General features: G+C 34.1%; 3 protein-coding genes across 5 annotated transcripts; 1 reads left to right on the forward strand and 2 right to left on the reverse strand.

Annotated features, from left to right (window-relative positions):
* The first annotated feature begins 8283 nt into the window (after positions 1-8283).
* Positions 8284-9461, forward strand: LOC107405423 (rhodanese-like domain-containing protein 10). The gene is made up of 2 exons (XM_048463801.2): positions 8284-8890; positions 9190-9461. Exons 1-2 carry the CDS (start codon positions 8409-8411, stop codon positions 9389-9391), a joined length of 684 nt encoding a protein of 227 aa, XP_048319758.2. The 5' UTR covers positions 8284-8408; the 3' UTR covers positions 9392-9461.
* Positions 9462-9593: 132 nt separating this feature from the next.
* On the reverse strand, positions 9594-11369 carry LOC107430846 (probable pyridoxal 5'-phosphate synthase subunit PDX1). 2 transcript variants are annotated; one of them, XM_016041719.4, is made up of 2 exons: positions 10121-11369; positions 9594-9758 (listed from the first exon to the last, which is right to left on the reverse strand). In XM_016041719.4, exon 1 carries the CDS (start codon positions 11071-11073, stop codon positions 10141-10143), a length of 933 nt encoding a protein of 310 aa, XP_015897205.1. In that variant the 5' UTR covers positions 11074-11369; the 3' UTR covers positions 9594-9758; positions 10121-10140. The 2 variants fall into 2 exon arrangements, with proteins under 2 accessions (XP_015897205.1, XP_015897204.1); XM_016041718.4 differs by having other exon boundaries at positions 10099-11365.
* Positions 11370-11841: 472 nt separating this feature from the next.
* On the reverse strand, positions 11842-16624 carry LOC107430848 (E3 ubiquitin-protein ligase APD2). Of its 2 annotated transcripts, XM_048463799.2 has the most exons (11): positions 16468-16624; positions 16061-16359; positions 15862-15968; positions 15628-15753; positions 15429-15522; positions 14936-15010; positions 14778-14860; positions 13469-13615; positions 12995-13064; positions 12563-12914; positions 11842-12338 (listed from the first exon to the last, which is right to left on the reverse strand). In XM_048463799.2, the coding sequence occupies exons 2-11, from the start codon at positions 16356-16358 to the stop codon at positions 12263-12265; spliced, it is 1428 nt and encodes a 475-aa protein (XP_048319756.2). In that variant the 5' UTR covers position 16359; positions 16468-16624; the 3' UTR covers positions 11842-12262. The 2 variants fall into 2 exon arrangements, with proteins under 2 accessions (XP_048319756.2, XP_048319757.2); XM_048463800.2 differs by lacking the exon at positions 16468-16624 and having other exon boundaries at positions 16061-16461.
* Between the last annotated feature and the right edge of the window lie 2138 nt (positions 16625-18762).

An 18762-nucleotide genomic window follows, 5' to 3' on the forward strand; every position in this document is an offset into this window, starting at 1 on the left:
AAATTATAACATAATATTTTATAAATAAAAATTAATAAGAAATAAAGTTAATTAATAAAATTTTGTAATTGTAATTTTGTTTTTACATTGTAATTAAATTGTAATTTTTTTTATACCCACAAATTACGTTAATATATGGTTTTCAAAACAAATTAAAATGATATTATAATATGTTAAATCATATGTACAAATAAATAAAGTTAACATCATATTTAATTAAAAACTTGTTGATAAGTACGATTTCACATACTTGTCTCCATACAAATATATATATTTGATTTTACACCAATAATCTACTTAGATGCCAAATAAGTAAATACACCCGTTGATAGTAATCCAAACAAACAACCAATTAAAAAACCATTACACCACTCATTATTCAAGTTGGCACGTGTATGTGCGATGATATGTTGTATTGGATTTGCCTCATTTAGATTCCTCATCATTCGTTCTACATATTTAGCATATGCTATTTCAGCTTCTTCAGCTGTATTATAAGCTTGATATAAATTATCCTTAAATTCTTGCACCTGTTGATGACATTCAAACAAAGAATTATATATCCCTAGTTGTCTACCTTCAAACACAACATAAATTCTTCTCCTTACCATTCAATGTTCTTGCATATTATAATAAATTATAACATAATATAATAAGATAATAATAAAATTAGACAAAATAACAATTAACTAAATCAATCAGGTGCATATTAATACACTAAAACATAACACATGCTTCATATAAGTGTATTTACATACATAATTAGATACCAATATCCATTACCATACCACATATGTCCATAAACAACCATACAACGTATGTCCATAAAGTTCAAATCCAAGTGTTCATAGTTATTATCCCCTCATACATAGTTTTAAATATATGATACACAACAACACTTAGTAATTTAAAAATTTTCTAGCAAATTCAATCTTGCCCGTATCTGTTCTAATAATCTTAAAAACCTCAACATTCGATGGATCCAATCTCATTACCTTAGAGATTTCGAGATTGTCATCAACAGAGAAACCTAACCTATCAAGCTCCATAGCTAAGTATTGTGCATAATTGGCTTCAGATTTATCTAACTTTGCAGCCAATTTATCAAACAATTTCTCTGCTACATTGCCAAACCCGCTCACAATGTCATCATCCTTCAATCCAGATTTTCTCTTACCTCTTGATTTGGGTCGGGTGGACGGTTCACTATGGATTTCATTCAGAGACATTGGAGAACACACATCATTAAACTGTTCATTTCCACTCTCCAAATTCAAATCATTAACCATATCAATTGGAGTTTGTGCTCCATGTCCCGTTGCCCGATCATTTCCAAAAATATTAGCAAGCCTCTCATATAGCGGAAACAGTTTACTTCTCCATGCCTTTGCACTTGGGTTACTCTAAAATAAAAAAACAAACTTTTAATTGTAAACAATAGAAAAACATAACTTCATATATCAAGTGAAAAAATTCAATGAAAGAAGATGTCCAAAGTGTCAAAACCTGCACATATGCTTTTCAAACTTTGTCACTATCAACTTCCACACATTTAAGAGAGTCATTCCATCCGAAGCCACTTTTGTTTAGTATATCATATATTATACTGTATTGCTTCTTCCACTTTTTCAGCTTTGACTCAATGTGTGGATTTGCTTGCAAGCCCGAATTAGGACATATCTCAGCCAATCGCCTCTCAATCATAGTAATTATGCCAGGCTTGAATTATCCTGTATCACACCGTTGCCCACTAGCTACAACCTCATCTAAAATAATCAGCAAAGCATCTTCCTCCCCTTTACTCCATGTACGTCTAGATTCAACCCTTCGGATATTGTGACTGCTACCTCCAACTTCCATTTCTATTGAAATACAAATTTTTATGATTTCAACAATACAATAACAGCAAGCAAATAAGAAAAAATCATTCACAGATGACAACAATGGCATATAATATAAATTGGTTTTCATACAAGTGATCCAAGATGTTTAACAAACAGTATAAAATAAAACAATTACAAGAGCATTAAAACACTCGACCACTAATGTCCATGACGACATCTCCACTCATCAAACATTTGCTTAGCTAAATCATCTCTCCAGTTAGTCCATTGGTCCGAGGAAGACATCGATCCTATAATGTCATCGTCGGTACTAACGTCAACATCTTCACTCCTATCAAACTCAAGTTCCCCAGGATCAATTATCATTTCTCTTCTAATAAGATTATGTATAAGACAACATGCGGTAATAATCTTGATTTGTATTGCAATAGGATAGAAAGATGGACTTCTAAAAATTGCCCACCACTTTTTAAGAACCCCAAAGCATCTTTTTATGACATTCCTAGCAGATGCATGCTTCATGTTGAAATATTCTTCGTGATTTATGGGTGCACAACCATCTCTCCACTTAGAAAAGTGATATCTTGTTCCTCTATATGGTGCAAGAAATCCTTCACCATTAGTGTAACCAGCATCCACTAAGTAATAACAACCTAAAAAGCAAAAACATATCTCCTATTAGTATATGCAATGTTGGCTACTACAATGTAAATTTTGAGAATTAGTCTTACCGGTTAGTACTCTTAACCCATTTGGTCTACTTAATGCATCTCGGAGTACTCTTAAATCCGAAGCGGAACCTTCTTAACCAGGTAATACAAATATAAGTTTCATATTTGGATTACATACACCTAAAACATTTGTAGCTATCTCATCCTTTCTTGTTCGATAACTTGGCTTATCGATTTTTGGTACATTCACCTTAATATAAGTTCCATCTAAAGCTCCCAAACAATTCTACGCCATTAACAAAGTTACTAACATCAGATAATGTTCCAACTAATTAAACTATAATATTAATAACGAAGCTATTCCATAAACGTACCTCAAATACTTTCCATCTATCATTCAAACAATTATCTGATACAGGTTTTGAATGGCTCAACAGAATCTTATGTAAGCGCAGTACTCCATGCAACACAGAATTGAAATATTGACTTATCTTCTCTCCCAATCTAAAAAATCTAGTGATAATTGTACGGTTCTTTGTATGGTGAGCAATTATGTGCAGAAATATACACACTTGCTCTTTCAATGTAACAATGCCATCACTTTTAACATATCTATCCTCGTCTATTAACTGACATAAAGTATCAAATGTTCTCCTATCCTTCCTAAGCTGACTAATACAATTAACATCATTGTCTAGCAGACTATTTAGAAAAGACATATGCAATTCTACATTCCTAGGTAATTGATTTTTGTAACCTCTAACATTTCGTCTTATATATGCCCAATACATATACATAAGCAAAAGTGACATAAAGCCATACAAAAAGACTCTAATTGTGAATCATTTGGAAGTAAAAAGAATGTAGCGACTTTTCTTCGATCCATATGTACTACAAAAAAATAAAAAATAAATAAAAAACAAAAAAATGCTTCAAGAAAAATAAAAAAATAAATAAATAGCATATTAAATTTGAGATACATAAACTACTTTGGACGAAACAACGCAAATCAATTCCAAAATACATCTATTTGTATGAAACAACACAAATCAATTCCTTCCATTTGTCATAAGATGAGTATGACTAATCAAAATTTAATTCCACTTGTCATATTTCAACTAGGTAGCAAATCAGGATTTTCATTTACCATTTTTCAAGTATGAGCAAGCATATTCTTAATAACATGTGTCATTTAACAAGCTGACTAATCCAATAAATCATGTTCGTGTTAAGCATTTTTCAACTTACAAAGCATTTCTCATTCCATTTGTCATCAACCAATGCACATACTGTCTTTAAGAAATTGTAACTTAATATATTTTATGTCTAAAACACTAAAACAAATGTTGGGTTAAAACACATATTTTATCACTAGGATATCACATGTAATAATGCTCCAAAACTGATCCGATATTTTTGGTCGAAAGACCAAAATGCTTATAATTTTTTAAAACCCAAATCATCTAATAGAAAACAACATGGTTGCCTTTAAAATCTGTGTCTTAAATGTTTCCATCTCACAAGGTAAAAAATAAAAAATTTAAAAATTTAAAAAAAGAAAAAAAAGAAAAAGGAATATTAAAAGAACAACGAATTATCTATTTTTTATTTAGTTTAGAGGCCATGTAAATTTAGTTGATTAAGCAGGTTGCAATAATTTGTAATGACATTCACAAATAATCCTTATAAATTAAATCTGTTAATTTTTCAATCTTAAGCAAAAACTTATATTCAATAATGTAATTTAAAAGCCTTTATTGTTAAAAAAAAAAAAAAACAAAATTAGCTGAATAATCTCAAAATAAAGTTTGAAAGCTTGTTCACATTTTTAAGTGCATACTTAATATAACATAAAGCTTGTTCACATTTTTAAGTGCATACTTAATATAATATAAAGTTTATTTTCTTTTTGGTTTTTGAACGGATAGTTATTGGCATGCCAATGGAAAACACCAAATGAGCAAACATGATAGATTTTCCAAACATCATTCCCAAATTTCAACTGTTGCCACACATCATCAATATAATGCTTAAGATGGATTTTAAGATTTTCTTCAATGAAATACAAAAAAAAAAAAAAATACTTAGCAGGAAACCGACAAACAATATTTAAAACATTTGATCGACACCACTATTAAGAAGCACTGTTCATCTAACCAAGCTTTTTTGGCTGTCAGGGATCGAAGTTTCTCAATCACAAATTGCACTGCCTCTTTGTCAGACCGATCCAAATTACAAGATAATCTTTAAACTGCACAAAAAGAAAGGTATTATGAATAAAAGATAAGCTATAAACTACACAAAAAAGAAAGGTATTATGCATAACAGATAAGCATATGCAGAACAACTGGATTATAATTATCTTTTCCTTCTATCTTACTTTCCACCCCTCTTATCTAACCAATCATGAGAAGAATCATGAGAAGAACAGTACATGAACTTTCAAGGATACAAGTTACAATTAAACATCTTCAAGAAGACATTTCTAAAGTTAAACAGCATGCATCCACTTCTTGATAAATACATCACAATTTGCCGAAGCAGAGTAGAGAAAAGGTTTATACATACAACTTATCAGCTGATTAACATTTCAGCTAGCAAAAATAATTATTTTCAAGTCATTAGAGCGAAAGGCAATATGGACAACATTAACAAAAAACCAATTGATTAAAAAGGAGAGCAAACTATATGGCAAAACTGCATACGCAATCACAATTCAATCAAACTCACATAAATATTCTTCCAATATTCAACAGAAAGTAATAAAGCCTTCACAGTTGATGTTCAGAACAATTACAAAGTGTGCATCGAAGAAACTTCAAGCAAAGAAAAAGCATAAGCATACATAATTAAAAGCCAGCAAGTGTAGACCAGTTGAACTTGGTTGGCTATGGGTTGAGGACAAAGTACTGGGGCGAAGGGATTGCAACATAGGGAGTCCTAAAATTGGTGTGTGACGCTATTTGAAAAGACTGGCCACATTTTGGAAGATTTGAAGCTCTTGTAGATGTTGAAAATGTTAGTCTAAGAGGGTGCTAAGAAAGCCGGTTTTCAATGAGAAGGTGTTCTAAGGAAGTACTTTACACTATGGGAAAACTTACTTAAAAGGTGATTTTTTAGTCGTCTTTTCCACTGATATTCCTCAAGCGTGGTTAAAAGATTATATCAAAGAAAATATGGACCATCTTATACATTCATCAAATTGACTCTGTAATTTTCTTCTTTTTATTGACTAATATATATATATATATATATATGTATGGCTTTTGCTTCGTCAAAATGTGGTCATCAAATCGAAAATGTTTGTTTCATTTTACAAGAAATGTAATGGAAACTTGTTAGTGTCCAAAATGCAACACTTTATTGAATGCACTTAGCTTTCAGTTTGTAGACTCATTGTGATGCATAATTTTATATAGTACCAAAAACAGAAGGTCAAATGCAAAAGCAAACAACACCAACCGCAGATTCTATATCATACCCATATTACAAGCCACCAAATCTAGGCAATTTGTCACTCTTTATATGCTAAAAAGAGTGACAATGTAAAAATTATATGTAGAGATATTGCAAAGGAAATAGGAATTTAAGTTTAAACTATGTCATTGAGTTACCACACTAACCACAAGTTAAATCAACACCAAATGAGAACAATCAATCAAACCGACCCAAATCAAGATAGCACAAAGAAGACCACAACTAAGTTAGAACCATTTCACATACTTCAGACACACAAGACAAAATAAATAAATAAAATATATATATATATATATATATGCAATCCATTAAGCTAGTTTTCATTGCCTAATTCCAGATCGAGTAAGATCGGCACATGAAGAAAAATCACGACATAGAAAGAAGAAGAAGAAACCATTATACAGAGTTGCAGAGATGGAGGGTAAGAACCATACTCACCGACCGTGTTTCTTTGTTCGAGTGATGCAGGTGTCCGGCGAGCTCCTTCGATCTTCTGCAATGAAAAGCCTTGTCTACAATAAAAGAAGAAGAACAATGCCTAAGCCAAACGAATATAAACCCAACCCGAAAGAAAACACAATTTGTAGAACAAAAAATTTCCCAAACGCAGAACAAAAAATATTGAGTTTTGGTAAAACTTCTCTAAGGATTTTTTTTTCGTTTTAGATATGTCAGCGAGGGATGGAAAATGGGTTTCAAATCCACACCCACGATGACATACAGAGAGGAAGACAATTGACTTGCAAATGGGAGCCCTTCCCCAACCCGAAAGAAAACAGAAATTGAGAAAACAAATTTCCCAAACACAGCGAAAAAGGTAAAAATTCTAAGGATTTTTTTTTCTTTTTAGATATCTCGGCAAGAGATGAAAAGTGGGTTTCAAATCCACACCCCCGAAAACATAAAACAGAGAGGAAGATGGAGGCCTTTTCCCAACCCGAAAGAAAACACAAATTGAGGAAAAAAAAATTTCCCAAACGCAGAGAAAAAACTAACGAATTTTAGGTAAAAATTTTAAGGAAATTTTTTTTTTAAAAAAAAAGATATGTCGGCAAGATATGACATTTTCAAATCCACACCCATAACAACAAAACAGAGAGGAGAGAAAGATGACACTTGCCTGGGTTCTTTAGAGTTTGGGGTTTACTTGCAAATGAAAGCCCTTTCCAGATCGAGTAAGATGGCCTTTTTATTTCAAAGGATACGAAGAAAGGTCACAATACAGGAAGAAGAAAACAGATAGAGATGCAGAGAAGAAAACAAATTAGAGATGTAGATAGAGATACTCACCAACTGTGTTTCTTTCTCTGAGAGTTGCAGCTGTGATTTTTCCTTCGATCTTCCACGTGAGGCAACGATACGCTTCGGCGAGAGAACAGATTAGGGCTTTTTTGAGTTTGGGACAAAAATGACCCGGTGGGGGGGGGGGGGGGGAGAGACAGGTCAGATGTGTCCCGATCGTTTGGGATTAATTCACTGTTTAGGTTAAACCTGTTCCGAGCTCAAAATAATCAACCAAACAGCAGACTGGGACTGTGTCCCGTCTAATACTGGCCAATCCGACGTACCAAACACACCCTTACTCTTTCTTTCAAAAGTTTTTTTTTTTTTATTTAAAATTTGTAATTACTTCTCAAAAAATTATCTAACCAACAGATACTATCTTTGTTCGCAAAGCCATTATCATATTGTGATTTCTTTTTCTTTTTCTTTTTTTTTTTTTTTATAAATTAGGAAACACAGATTTCATTATCAAGTCTCATAACCTATTTATTAGAGTTAACGGTAATGTTCATTGCCAATAAATTGTTTCAAGAAACATCATATTGTTTCAAGTCTCATAACCTATTTATTAGAGTTAGGTTGGACCAAGACTTAATAATTTAATAATTTCCTTTTTTTAATGTAACATATTCTTTAAAAAAAAAAAAGGTAAATAAGTAGTTGAAGGGCAATTAATTGTTTAACAATAATTTTTCAAAAAATAAAAACTTTCGAAAATATGTGAAATTTTATTTTTATTATTATTATTATTATTATTTTGAGAATAACGTGAAATTGAATCATATATTTCATATTTTTCTACAAAACAAATTACTTTTATGATTTACAAATTAAATAATTGATCCTATGATCCAATAGCTCAAAAAATAACGAAGTGTATAATTAAAGGACATGGAACGATTCCGAACGAAGGACCTATTTACAAATAACTAATAGAACAAGGGCTTAATATGGCAAACAAATAGAACAAGGGCTTAATATGGCAAACAAACGTAACTTGAAGATAAGAGAGAGAGTGAGAGAGAGAGAGAGAGAGAGTGAGAGAGAGAGAGAGAGAGAGAGAGAGAGAGAGAGAGAGAGAGAGAGAAAGGGAGAGAGAAAGAGTGAAAGAGAGAGGAGAGAAAATCGAAAAATGGCAGTCCAGCTGAACAATCTCTACAATTCCAACGCTTCCACTTGGAAGCTGAAAGTAGAGGTCCAATTGAAACTTCTCAAATCCACAAAACAAACAAAACCACCATCATTATTTCGAGCCTACGCAGCATCAGCTTCGACCAATGCTCGGCAACTGATTGAGTCAGGAGACATCAAGGCCATAACACCCAGGGAAGCAGCCACAGCCACTGGGTCGGAGGGGTACGTGTTGCTGGATGTTAGACCGGTATGGGAAAGAGAGAAGGCACGTGTTTCTGGGTCACTGCACGTGCCTCTGTTCGTTGAGGACGAGGACATCAGTCCCATTACTCTGATAAAGAAATGGGTGCATTTTGGTTATATTGGTCTTTGGACTGGCCAGAGTTTTACGACCTTGAATCCTGATTTTCTCAACCAAGTGGTCGAAGTTGTTCCTGATAAGGATACAAAGCTGCTTGTGGCTTGTGGTGAAGGGCTAAGGTCAGAAATTTTCGTATTAAAAATAAAAAAAACAGAGTAATAATAGTTAGTTTTGGACTTTTCCATATATATATATATATATATATATATTTTCTCTAATCTTTTTGAAGTGATATTACGTGCATGTTGACAGAATGTGAGTTATTGAGATAAAATAAAAGTGATAAATTATGATTATTTTTTTTAATAATATATTATTGTAATTTTGTTATTTTAATTATATATTTATCTTTAGAGGTATTAAATTATTATAAATCTTTTGTGATTTGCTGTTGCTGTCTGTATGCAATGGGAAGCAGGTCTTTGATGGCAGCATGGAAGTTATATAATGATGGAGGGTACAGGAAGTTAGGATGGTTGGCGGGAGGATTCAATCGGTCATCGGAGGGTGATTTTGAAGGCGTTGAAGGGCCAGAAAAATTGGAGTATGCCACAATTGGTGGTGTCTCATACTACTTTCTTCAATTGCTCTTACTTTTACGAGCTGTGGGCAAAGACTAATTTGCAGGTTTCTCAACATTTGTCATTTGTACATTTACCAAACTTTAAAGCATTTTATGCCCTTTTTTTTTATGTCTCTTTTTATTTAAAAAATATGTATCGATGTTTTGTTTATTATTTGCTAAGATTGATTAAAGCCACTAAACATGATTCAATCAAACCCACGATTTAGGCTTAAAAAAATGGACTTTATTTGCCTCCATATATGGAACCAACAGATTTGCTTTTGAATTTTTAATAAAATATTGAAAATTACAAATGTATCGTAATAATAAACCAGTGGAGAAGATCTACAAATATCAATGGTTTTCCTTTGGCAACATTAAACACATTCAGACTTGAACATCGAGATATTCCATAACGCAAGCTGTGAACAACGTACACATAGAAATCTGAGCATTTGAATTCCAATAACATGAAAAAGCTACCAAACAAACTATTAAAAAAAAAAAAAAAAAAAAGTCCATCACAAAGAAAGAGCTCTCTCCCTGACCACATGGGGTTTGCATATTTTACATTTTTCTGGGAAAAAGCTGAACCAAACACTACCTTTCATTCTTAAGCAGTAAAAATTAATACTATCAAAGGGGGAAAAAAAAAAAAAAAAAAGGGGGGAAAACCAACCGAAGCCAAAACCATAAAGATACCTATCCCCGTAGGACTTTCACAACCAAGTAAACATAAACCACAAAGCAAGATTAGTATACCATTTAAGAAGGAGCGTCATACCCAAAGTCCATTCCATTTTATCATTCAGACCGATTAGCAAACCTTTCCACTTTCTCATCCTTCAAATTCAGACCCACCATAGCCTCGCCCAACCCACAGCTCACCTCCGTCAGAATCTCCGGGTCGCTGTAATGCGTCACGGCCTGAACAATCGCTCTGGCCCGCTTCGCAGGGTCACCGCTCTTGAAAACCCCAGAACCAACAAAAACGCCGTCGCATCCCAGCTGCATCATCATCGCTGCATCTGCCGGCGTAGCCACCCCACCGGCAGCGAAGTGCACCACCGGAAGCCTCCCCAACTGCTTCGTCTGCATAACCAAATCGTATGGCGCCGCAATCTTCTTCGAGAAAGAGAAAACCTCGTCGTCATCCATGTTCCTCAAAACCCTAATATCCCCCATCACCGACCTCACGTGCCTGACGGCTTCGATGATGTTCCCGGTTCCGGCCTCTCCTTTGGTCCGAATCATCGCCGCGCCTTCGCGGATTCGCCGAAGAGCCTCGCCGAGGTTCCGGCAGCCGCAGACAAAGGGGATTCTGAAATTATGCTTGTTTATGTGGTTCTCATCGTCGGCGGGAGTAAGGACCTCGCTCTCGTCCACGTAATCTATGCCTATGGCTTCCAAGATTTGGGCCTCCACGAAGTGTCCGATTCGGGCTTTGGCCATGACTGGTATGGTCACGGCCTGTTTGATTTCCTTGATGAGTTGTGGGTCGCTCATGCGGGCCACACCACCTTGGGCTCGGATATCAGCCGGAACGCGTTCCAAGGCCATGACGGCGCAGGCTCCGGATTCCTCGGCTATCCGGGCCTGCTCGGCGTTCACGACGTCCATTATAACACCTCCACGGAGCATCTGTGCCAGACCTACTTTCACGGAGAACGGAGATTTGCTCTTCGTCTCTGCGATTGCTCCGTTACCGTAAACCGCCACTACTCCAGAACCTGCCATTTCTAGAGAGAGAAATTAGAGAGGGAGAGAGAGAGAGAGAGAGAGTTCGGAAAGGAAAAGGTGGCGACGAAGCTGAGATAGGGAAGGTGACGAGGGGGTTTAAATAAGGAGGCTGTAATTTGAATGGTTGTGCGAGAGACGTAATCTTTAGCGCTAAAGGAAATTGAGGGTAGAGGCTGTGTAATGGCCGTTGGATTGGGGATGTTTTGGATCGAACAATTAGGGAAGATGGAAATAATGTGGGTTTACGTAGAGTTGGCCGCGTGCTAGCTCACTCGATTTCAGTCCACGCATTTTTATGTGCTGAACCTCGTTTTGGGCAAAACTGTGCAACGTGGGAAGGCGAGGATTCAGTCGTTTGTGATAAAAATGATGCAGCTCTGCAACTCGCATCCATGGCATCATATTCACCAAAGAAAACATCCACGGTATTACTAAATTATTTAAAAATAAAAATTTTCCACAAAAATTACCACAAAATTGTTTGGAGTTTAGTCTCTCTCAGCAAAATCCAATTTATTTTTTGTTAATAGCTAATAAAATAAGAATGAAGAAATACAGAATTAATTTTTTTCTTTAAAAAATGATAATTAATAAAAAAAAAAAAAAACAGGTACGGAGCATATAACACCAAGAGAAAAATAAAATAAAAACAAATATATATATATATATATATATATATATATATATATATTAAATAAAACACTTCGAAATATATAAATTTATCCCAGTATCATTAGCAAAATATCAACTCCAATCAAATGCATCTTTCTAGTATAATGGAGATCCAATATTGCCGAGTGAATGTATGAGATTTAACAACCACCGACTTAAATGAAGCCAAATAAATCGTGTAAAATTGATTTCATCGGTTTTTAAGCGGTGATTTGAACAAAAAAATCGCTTCTATCTCGATACACTCATAACAAGGAAAGAGATTAGAACAGAAAATTCACCCACCTAAATTATAAGGGGAAGAAAAATACTAAACACTAACCTTTGACTTACTCTATATGTTTGCATTTAGATAATCCTATACCAAGATATAATATTACAATATGGAAAACCTATGCAGAAACACTAACTAGGAATGGCCATTCTTCACTGGCAGGTAAGCAATGATGTACACAAATACAGTCCAGGTTATTCAACCAGGATCTACGAGTCTCAAAAAGAAGCCCTTTATTTCTCAAACTGTAAAGATCTTCCTCACTTTCCTCATATTCCTACGACATATTGGACAAGTACCATCGACCTCTGCTATCCTGCAGATATTAAATAATCATGTAAACGAATGTAATTGAACTTTACAAGATAAACTATCTCATAAGCTTATCCGAGACCTAGCAGGATAAGTATGCAGGTCGATCTGCCTGATCATCTATCAATATCAGTTTCCAAAAGTGAATTAAATTTGCAGGGCTGAGATAGAGAGATAGAATAACCTTGGAGTTACAAATTAGTTAAAAGTGAAGCTGGAAATTAGTACCTTGTTCCACATGCAAAACAGGCCACACAATGCCCACATGGAAGGAAGAAACAGTCCCTAGGAGCATCAAAGCATATAGCACAAAGACGCCGAGTGTTATTACTGTTCTCACCATCTCCCAAGGACTTCCCTTCATGGGGACCAAGCGCCAAAAACTCTTCAAGGTCATCCTCATCATGGGAGACAGAATCATAAGACGAACCCCAACTTGAAAGATCATCATCTTTGTTAGAAAGAAGTGGTTCTCTCTCAGGTCTTATCACCTCATATTGACCACGTGTTCCATCGCCATGTGTACATTGGAACTTGTTCAAGAAATTGAAGAGCAATAGCATGATTACGGTCAACCCACCTACAAGTTAACAAATTAAAATTTGCACAAGAATCATAAAAAATGTTTGGTTTCAAATAGAAATATAAGAATGAGCATACCTATACCAACAATATATGTGGCCCATCTTGGTCCATAGTAAAGTTTGATATTCCACTCGTCGGGGCCACCCTGGAGCAATCAACAAAACCAAATGAATGAAAACCTAGAAGTCAATAGAATATCCAGTTACAGTGCCTTGGTCAGAAGACTCAGGACTGGAAGGCAATTAATACTTGTGTCTTAGAGAAACTTCTGGCAAAAGAATATTATTCAGAGAAGTCATATTTTTAGGGTAATAATAAATATGCATAGATAAAAGCTTCTCAAGATGGCATGTTTTTTATAGGTAACAAATTATACAAGTCAGACCACATGAGAGAGCCTCCAGTACAGACTTAAAGACAGATTTATCTCTCTTATTGTCTAATATTAGAATTTTCCCCCACCCCCTAAGTTTACTCCATTTTTTAGAATCATTCTTTGACAAAAACACCATATATTGTGAGGAAATGCAAAGGAAACAAGACTCTTACCTGTTCCAGACCAGGAGAGGTTAAAACAGCTGCATTCCCCTTGGGAAACAAAATATTCATACTACAGGTGCCTTGAGTGAATGTACACTTGTAATAAGCTCCAGTTGTATTATAAAGGAAAGCCTTTATGGTTAGGTTTAATTGCACCTGTAAATATAAGCTGCATAAATGGGTAAAGAGCACAAAAAGTAGTAACACCAAAAATATGTGAGCACAGAGAAAAGAAATTAAATCCTGAACCATGAGATATAGATTTGATAAACTCTGATCAAATGCCTAGATTAATGGTGCCAAATTGAAACCACCCTACCTCTCAATTACAAGATAAGACAAACCCAACACATCACTTGGGCTGTACATTGTGGTTATTGCTAATCTGCCACTGATGCAGTCCCAAAAGTACAGGAATTGCAAAGTTTTGATAAACTTTGATAAGTTTCTTTTGTGTATTAGTAATATTGACAAAAACTATTTCGCAAACTAGTTTATTAGATGGATGGCAAGGACCAAGCAAAAATAATCCACATACCTACATGTCAAATCTATTGGTGAGAGACCTGAGTTACATATTTGTATATATAATAATACTATCTGAACAAAACATTTAATTTAATCCAAAACAAAGTTTTGAGAAGAAATAACAAACTGGAAGCATTCTCCCAAAATAGTTTTGATTTGTTAAGACTGTAGATCAGTTTTAAACACAAAAGGCCCAACCAAGAATTGTCCAGAATCCAGTCAAAAAAATCAAATAAGTCAATGAATTACTCATCTATAAAAGCCTCACATGCATACACCTCTAACATAGAGTAACAATATAACGACTAAACATACAATTGAATTGAAACTCCTAGATATATATTGTATGAGCTTTGTGGGTTGTCACAACTTGCACCACCATGAAGTGCCAACATCTTTAGCGAGCATAGTTTTGATTCAGTCACTAAACTTTTTATACTGAAAGACATAGACCTCGCAGAACCAAATAGTATAACATTAGATTGACCCTGACCAAGCCAAGCAAGTATTTAGATTTAATTATTTCAAAATCCCCTAGAAATCATAATATATCACAATAAAATAGAATGTCTAGAGAGCTTCAAAATAAGCAACAAATTGATATATTGATCTCAATCCACATGAAACCACACTGTTGCTGTTTCAGAAGCCGATTATTGAGCACCACAACTAATTCTTTAATTCATTCTCTATGGACCTGAAAACCTCGTTATGAGCTTATAACTACCAGCTGTGACGAAAAATTAATCAAGTGCATATAAATCACTGAACTGGCAAGATAAAAAAATACCTCTACACGCTCTGAATTTAAGTTACCCACTGCAACATAATAACTAGATGACTTAAATATATCCTGCTGAATAATACCGCTTCCTGTAAAGAAACAGTTGGGATATCAGTATTGCACCAATATAAACAAAGAATACATGTTACCAAGTTTTTATTTACCATGAATAATGTTCCATGATAAGGTGCTATTAGGATACGTTGGATCCTCAAGCCATTGAGCCAGACCATCACTCCCTGAAACATGCCAATTCAAAACAATACAGGCCAGTTAATATTGTGCCGCAGGAAAACTTTTTACATCATACACCCAGAAGTACTTCCAAAGTAATTAAATAAATATATGAAAATAAAAGAGTACAAAAATACTAAAAAATAGTTTGGCCACACTAAATGTGCCTTCCACATTATAAGGTTCTCTGGAAAAACATGCTGGGATAATACGCCTTTATTGTCTTGAAAATAGCATTTCAAGGTGTAAAATCCACGTTTACGAGCACAGATGCATCAAGGCAAGAAAAGCTTTCAGACGCACTGATGATATTATTGGTTCTCAAATGACTAACTGGACTTATAAGATTCTAATTGCCAATTATGTAACAATTACACATGAAAAGGAGGAAGAAGCATATCAACTACAATTTCTTTCACACACCTTCGGCAATTATAAGGAAAATAGAGGAGGCCGGTGAATTCACGCTATATGATATATTAATTTGGGATCCCGGGTTTAGGTAGTATATCCACTCCTGAATAAAAAGAAAAAAGCAAGAGGCTCAATAACAAATAGTTTTGAAGAACCTTATCAATAAAATTAATTGAAAAAAAAAAAATCTACAGAGAAGCAAACTTGCCGTGTGAGAATCAGTTGGAACTGACAAATTATGACGTTGAGACCATGTTTTCAAAATGTCAAGAGGTGGAGACCTATAAAATCCATATAGCATAGGCCCAGCTTTTGACTCATTTTGCTCTTTGAGCTGATATAAACGATAAAAATTAAATGATACAGGTTACCAAATAGTATCAAAGCTAATCGAAATTAGAAGAAATAACAGTAGCATTAGCAATAGCAATTAGCAAACCACCTTTATAGACTGCACAAATAGAGGATTAGGTCGCAGAAGAAGTGAACAGTTGGGACCCAGCTCCAAAGTTACAGAACCATATACACCAAGAATCAGAGTCATCGATACTGTGAACCATTCAGTGAAGCATCAGACTACAAATTTATCGATATTATTAGGGAAAAAAATAAATAAAACGACGAAACGATGGGATACGAACCAAAGAACCAAAAGGTGAGGAGGACGATGACACAGGACCAGGTATCGTCCCCGACCACCGACGATGTTTCGTCGCCGCCGCCGAATAACCCAAAGTTCCCTCGGTAAGAATTGGTAATTTGTTGGTTTTCTTCTACGTCGTGATGCGGAAATCGGTGGTATTCCTGAAGCCGATCACCACCGTCATCCTCCTCGCGAACCTGCGAAACGCCGGAAGACGACGTCGTCGCAGCGGCGGAGGAATCGCCGCGAACGAAAGCGGAGGTAGATGATCCTGAACTGCGAGATGGTTCTTCCATTCTTAAGGAAATGCGAGAGAAAAAAAATTAGGGATCACAAAAAGAAAAAAAAAATCGAAGGGAAAAAAACCTATCAACCCCAACCCTAGGGGGATAAAAGATAGCAAACCTGGAAGGTTGTGAAGAAGAAAGGCCATGGAGGGAAAGGTGAGTAACCGATACACCAATCGGTCTTCTTCAACAAAGACTGGTAGATGCCAACGACGGTTTTTCAAAATTTATGCCTTTAAAAAAAAAATTAAAAAAAAAATTTCTATTTTGCGCCAAATGGACCAATAGCATTATCAGTCCCAATGGTGATCCTGCAGCTACAAGTAGAGCATTGAAGCCTGTTAGTCAACGCATCTATTTTTTGTTTTCGGATAGAATCGAGTCTGAACGTATTGGTTATTTGGTTCGTTTTGGAAGTATCAGTTTTTACTGTGCTTTTTGTTTGTTTATCGATTTTTATTTGAAAAAAAAAAAAAATATGATGTATGGTAAAATTTTAGCCGCATAAAGAGTCCAACTTCATATGATTAACATAAATAGTTAGTTAATTTAAAATAAAAAAAAAAACATAAATAGTTAGTTGATATTATAGTATAATTTTAAACGTGATATTTCTTTGTTAAAAACAAAAAAAAAAAAAAAATATTTGAGTTACAATTCAATGTTTTAGAATAATGGTAAAAGCATCAATTTATATTTTAAAATCGGTATAATATAAATATAAAAAAAATGAAGGATGAATAAAACTAAGTAGAAGTCATTAAAGCAACATCAAATCTATCATCCAAACAAAACTAAAGCTGTTCCGTTTTTCGGTTTCAGCCAAAAAAAAAAAATTTTTTTCCGTTTTTCGGCAAATCAATTAGTAAATAGAGTTTTTGGTACACATTTCAGAATCTCAAAACCCATTATTTTGTTTTTTAATTATTTTTTAAAAGTGTAACAATTTTTATTTTTTTTTTACAAAATTTAAATAGAACGAAGATTTAGAAAGTTATAATATGGGTTATTGGAAAAATTAAACGGAGATAGGTTACATCATTAATTTTGCAAAGAGCATTTTCAATTATTCTATAGATTATTATATATGGCATAGAGGTTTAAAAGATTTATACTTTTTTTTGTTTGATAAATGTCTATTTGATAAATATTGAATTTGAAAATTGATTTCAATTGTTTAATGATGGGTGAATTATTTTCCTCTTAAAAATACATTATTTATAAAAATTAATTTTTTCTTCTTTAATAAATCCTCTATAAGTGTACATTTAGAGCACCTATAATGGAAATTTGAATTGTAAAAATTAATTTACCACATAAGCAAATATAAATATTATTTTTGAAAAATTACTTTCCAATGATAAAATCTATAATAAATATCAACATAATACGGCTATATATTGTTAAAGTAAATATATATTTTTAAAGGTTTTGTTACTGTGTGAGTTTCCAATAATAATCTTTCTAACAATTTAATTAAAGAATAAATTTAGAATAAGTTGTACGTTTATGCAATCTATATATCAACATTATCAATTTTCATATCATTCATATGAAATCCGTATTTACCATCAATGCTGTCAATAAGAAAGACAGAAGCAGTCTTCGGTGGGCTGCAGAATGTATCCTTGTGGACATTTTATCATATATTTCTAATTTTGACAATTTTTTTTTATGGGCCTTCAGAAGGGCTAACAGTTAGCCCATATTGTGGGAAAAGAGGCGGCAAAACAATGGTTACTCTGTTTACCGCCCACCTTTAATGTTTGGTTGATTAGGAATGGAAATTTGCCCGCACAGTCTGGTCTTCGCGTTGCACCGCTCCAAATAGGGGGATTTTTCCTTGAAAAATTGGAATTACATGACGGTCTTGGGGTAACAGCTTAAAACCCAAATTAGGGATGGGGAATAAACATCTGAATCCGGTCTGGTATATACGTATATATATATTTTAAATTTTTTTTAGTTTTATTTATGTAAAATTTTATTCTTTTTCTTACAAACTTCTGGACTAAGCTTTTAACGATATATTTTATTATATTTTTATTACATTTTAATAATTTTATTTATATTTTATTTATTAAAAAATTATATAAAGTTTTCAAAAAAAAATTATATGAATAATGAGGGCAAAAAAAAAAAAAAAAGTCCCGCTCTGTCACAATTGGGGAATCCCAATTTCCGCTCCATTTATAAAAAAACAGAATAGAAAATTTCCACCAGACACATAGACGAAATTTCGAAATTTTAAAAATCAGGCTATCCTGTCAGATTGACATTCCTATGGATGACTCGGGACACTGTTTTAATCATGTGAGCTGTACCTGTGACAGCCACATCAACAACCACCGGTGGGTTTAGCTTATGTCCTGCCCCCTTAAAATTTTTTTTTTTAATAATATGTTATATATAT

Source organism: Ziziphus jujuba, chromosome 6, assembly GCF_031755915.1.
Source record: "Ziziphus jujuba cultivar Dongzao chromosome 6, ASM3175591v1".
NCBI lineage: Eukaryota > Viridiplantae > Streptophyta > Magnoliopsida > Rosales > Rhamnaceae > Ziziphus > Ziziphus jujuba.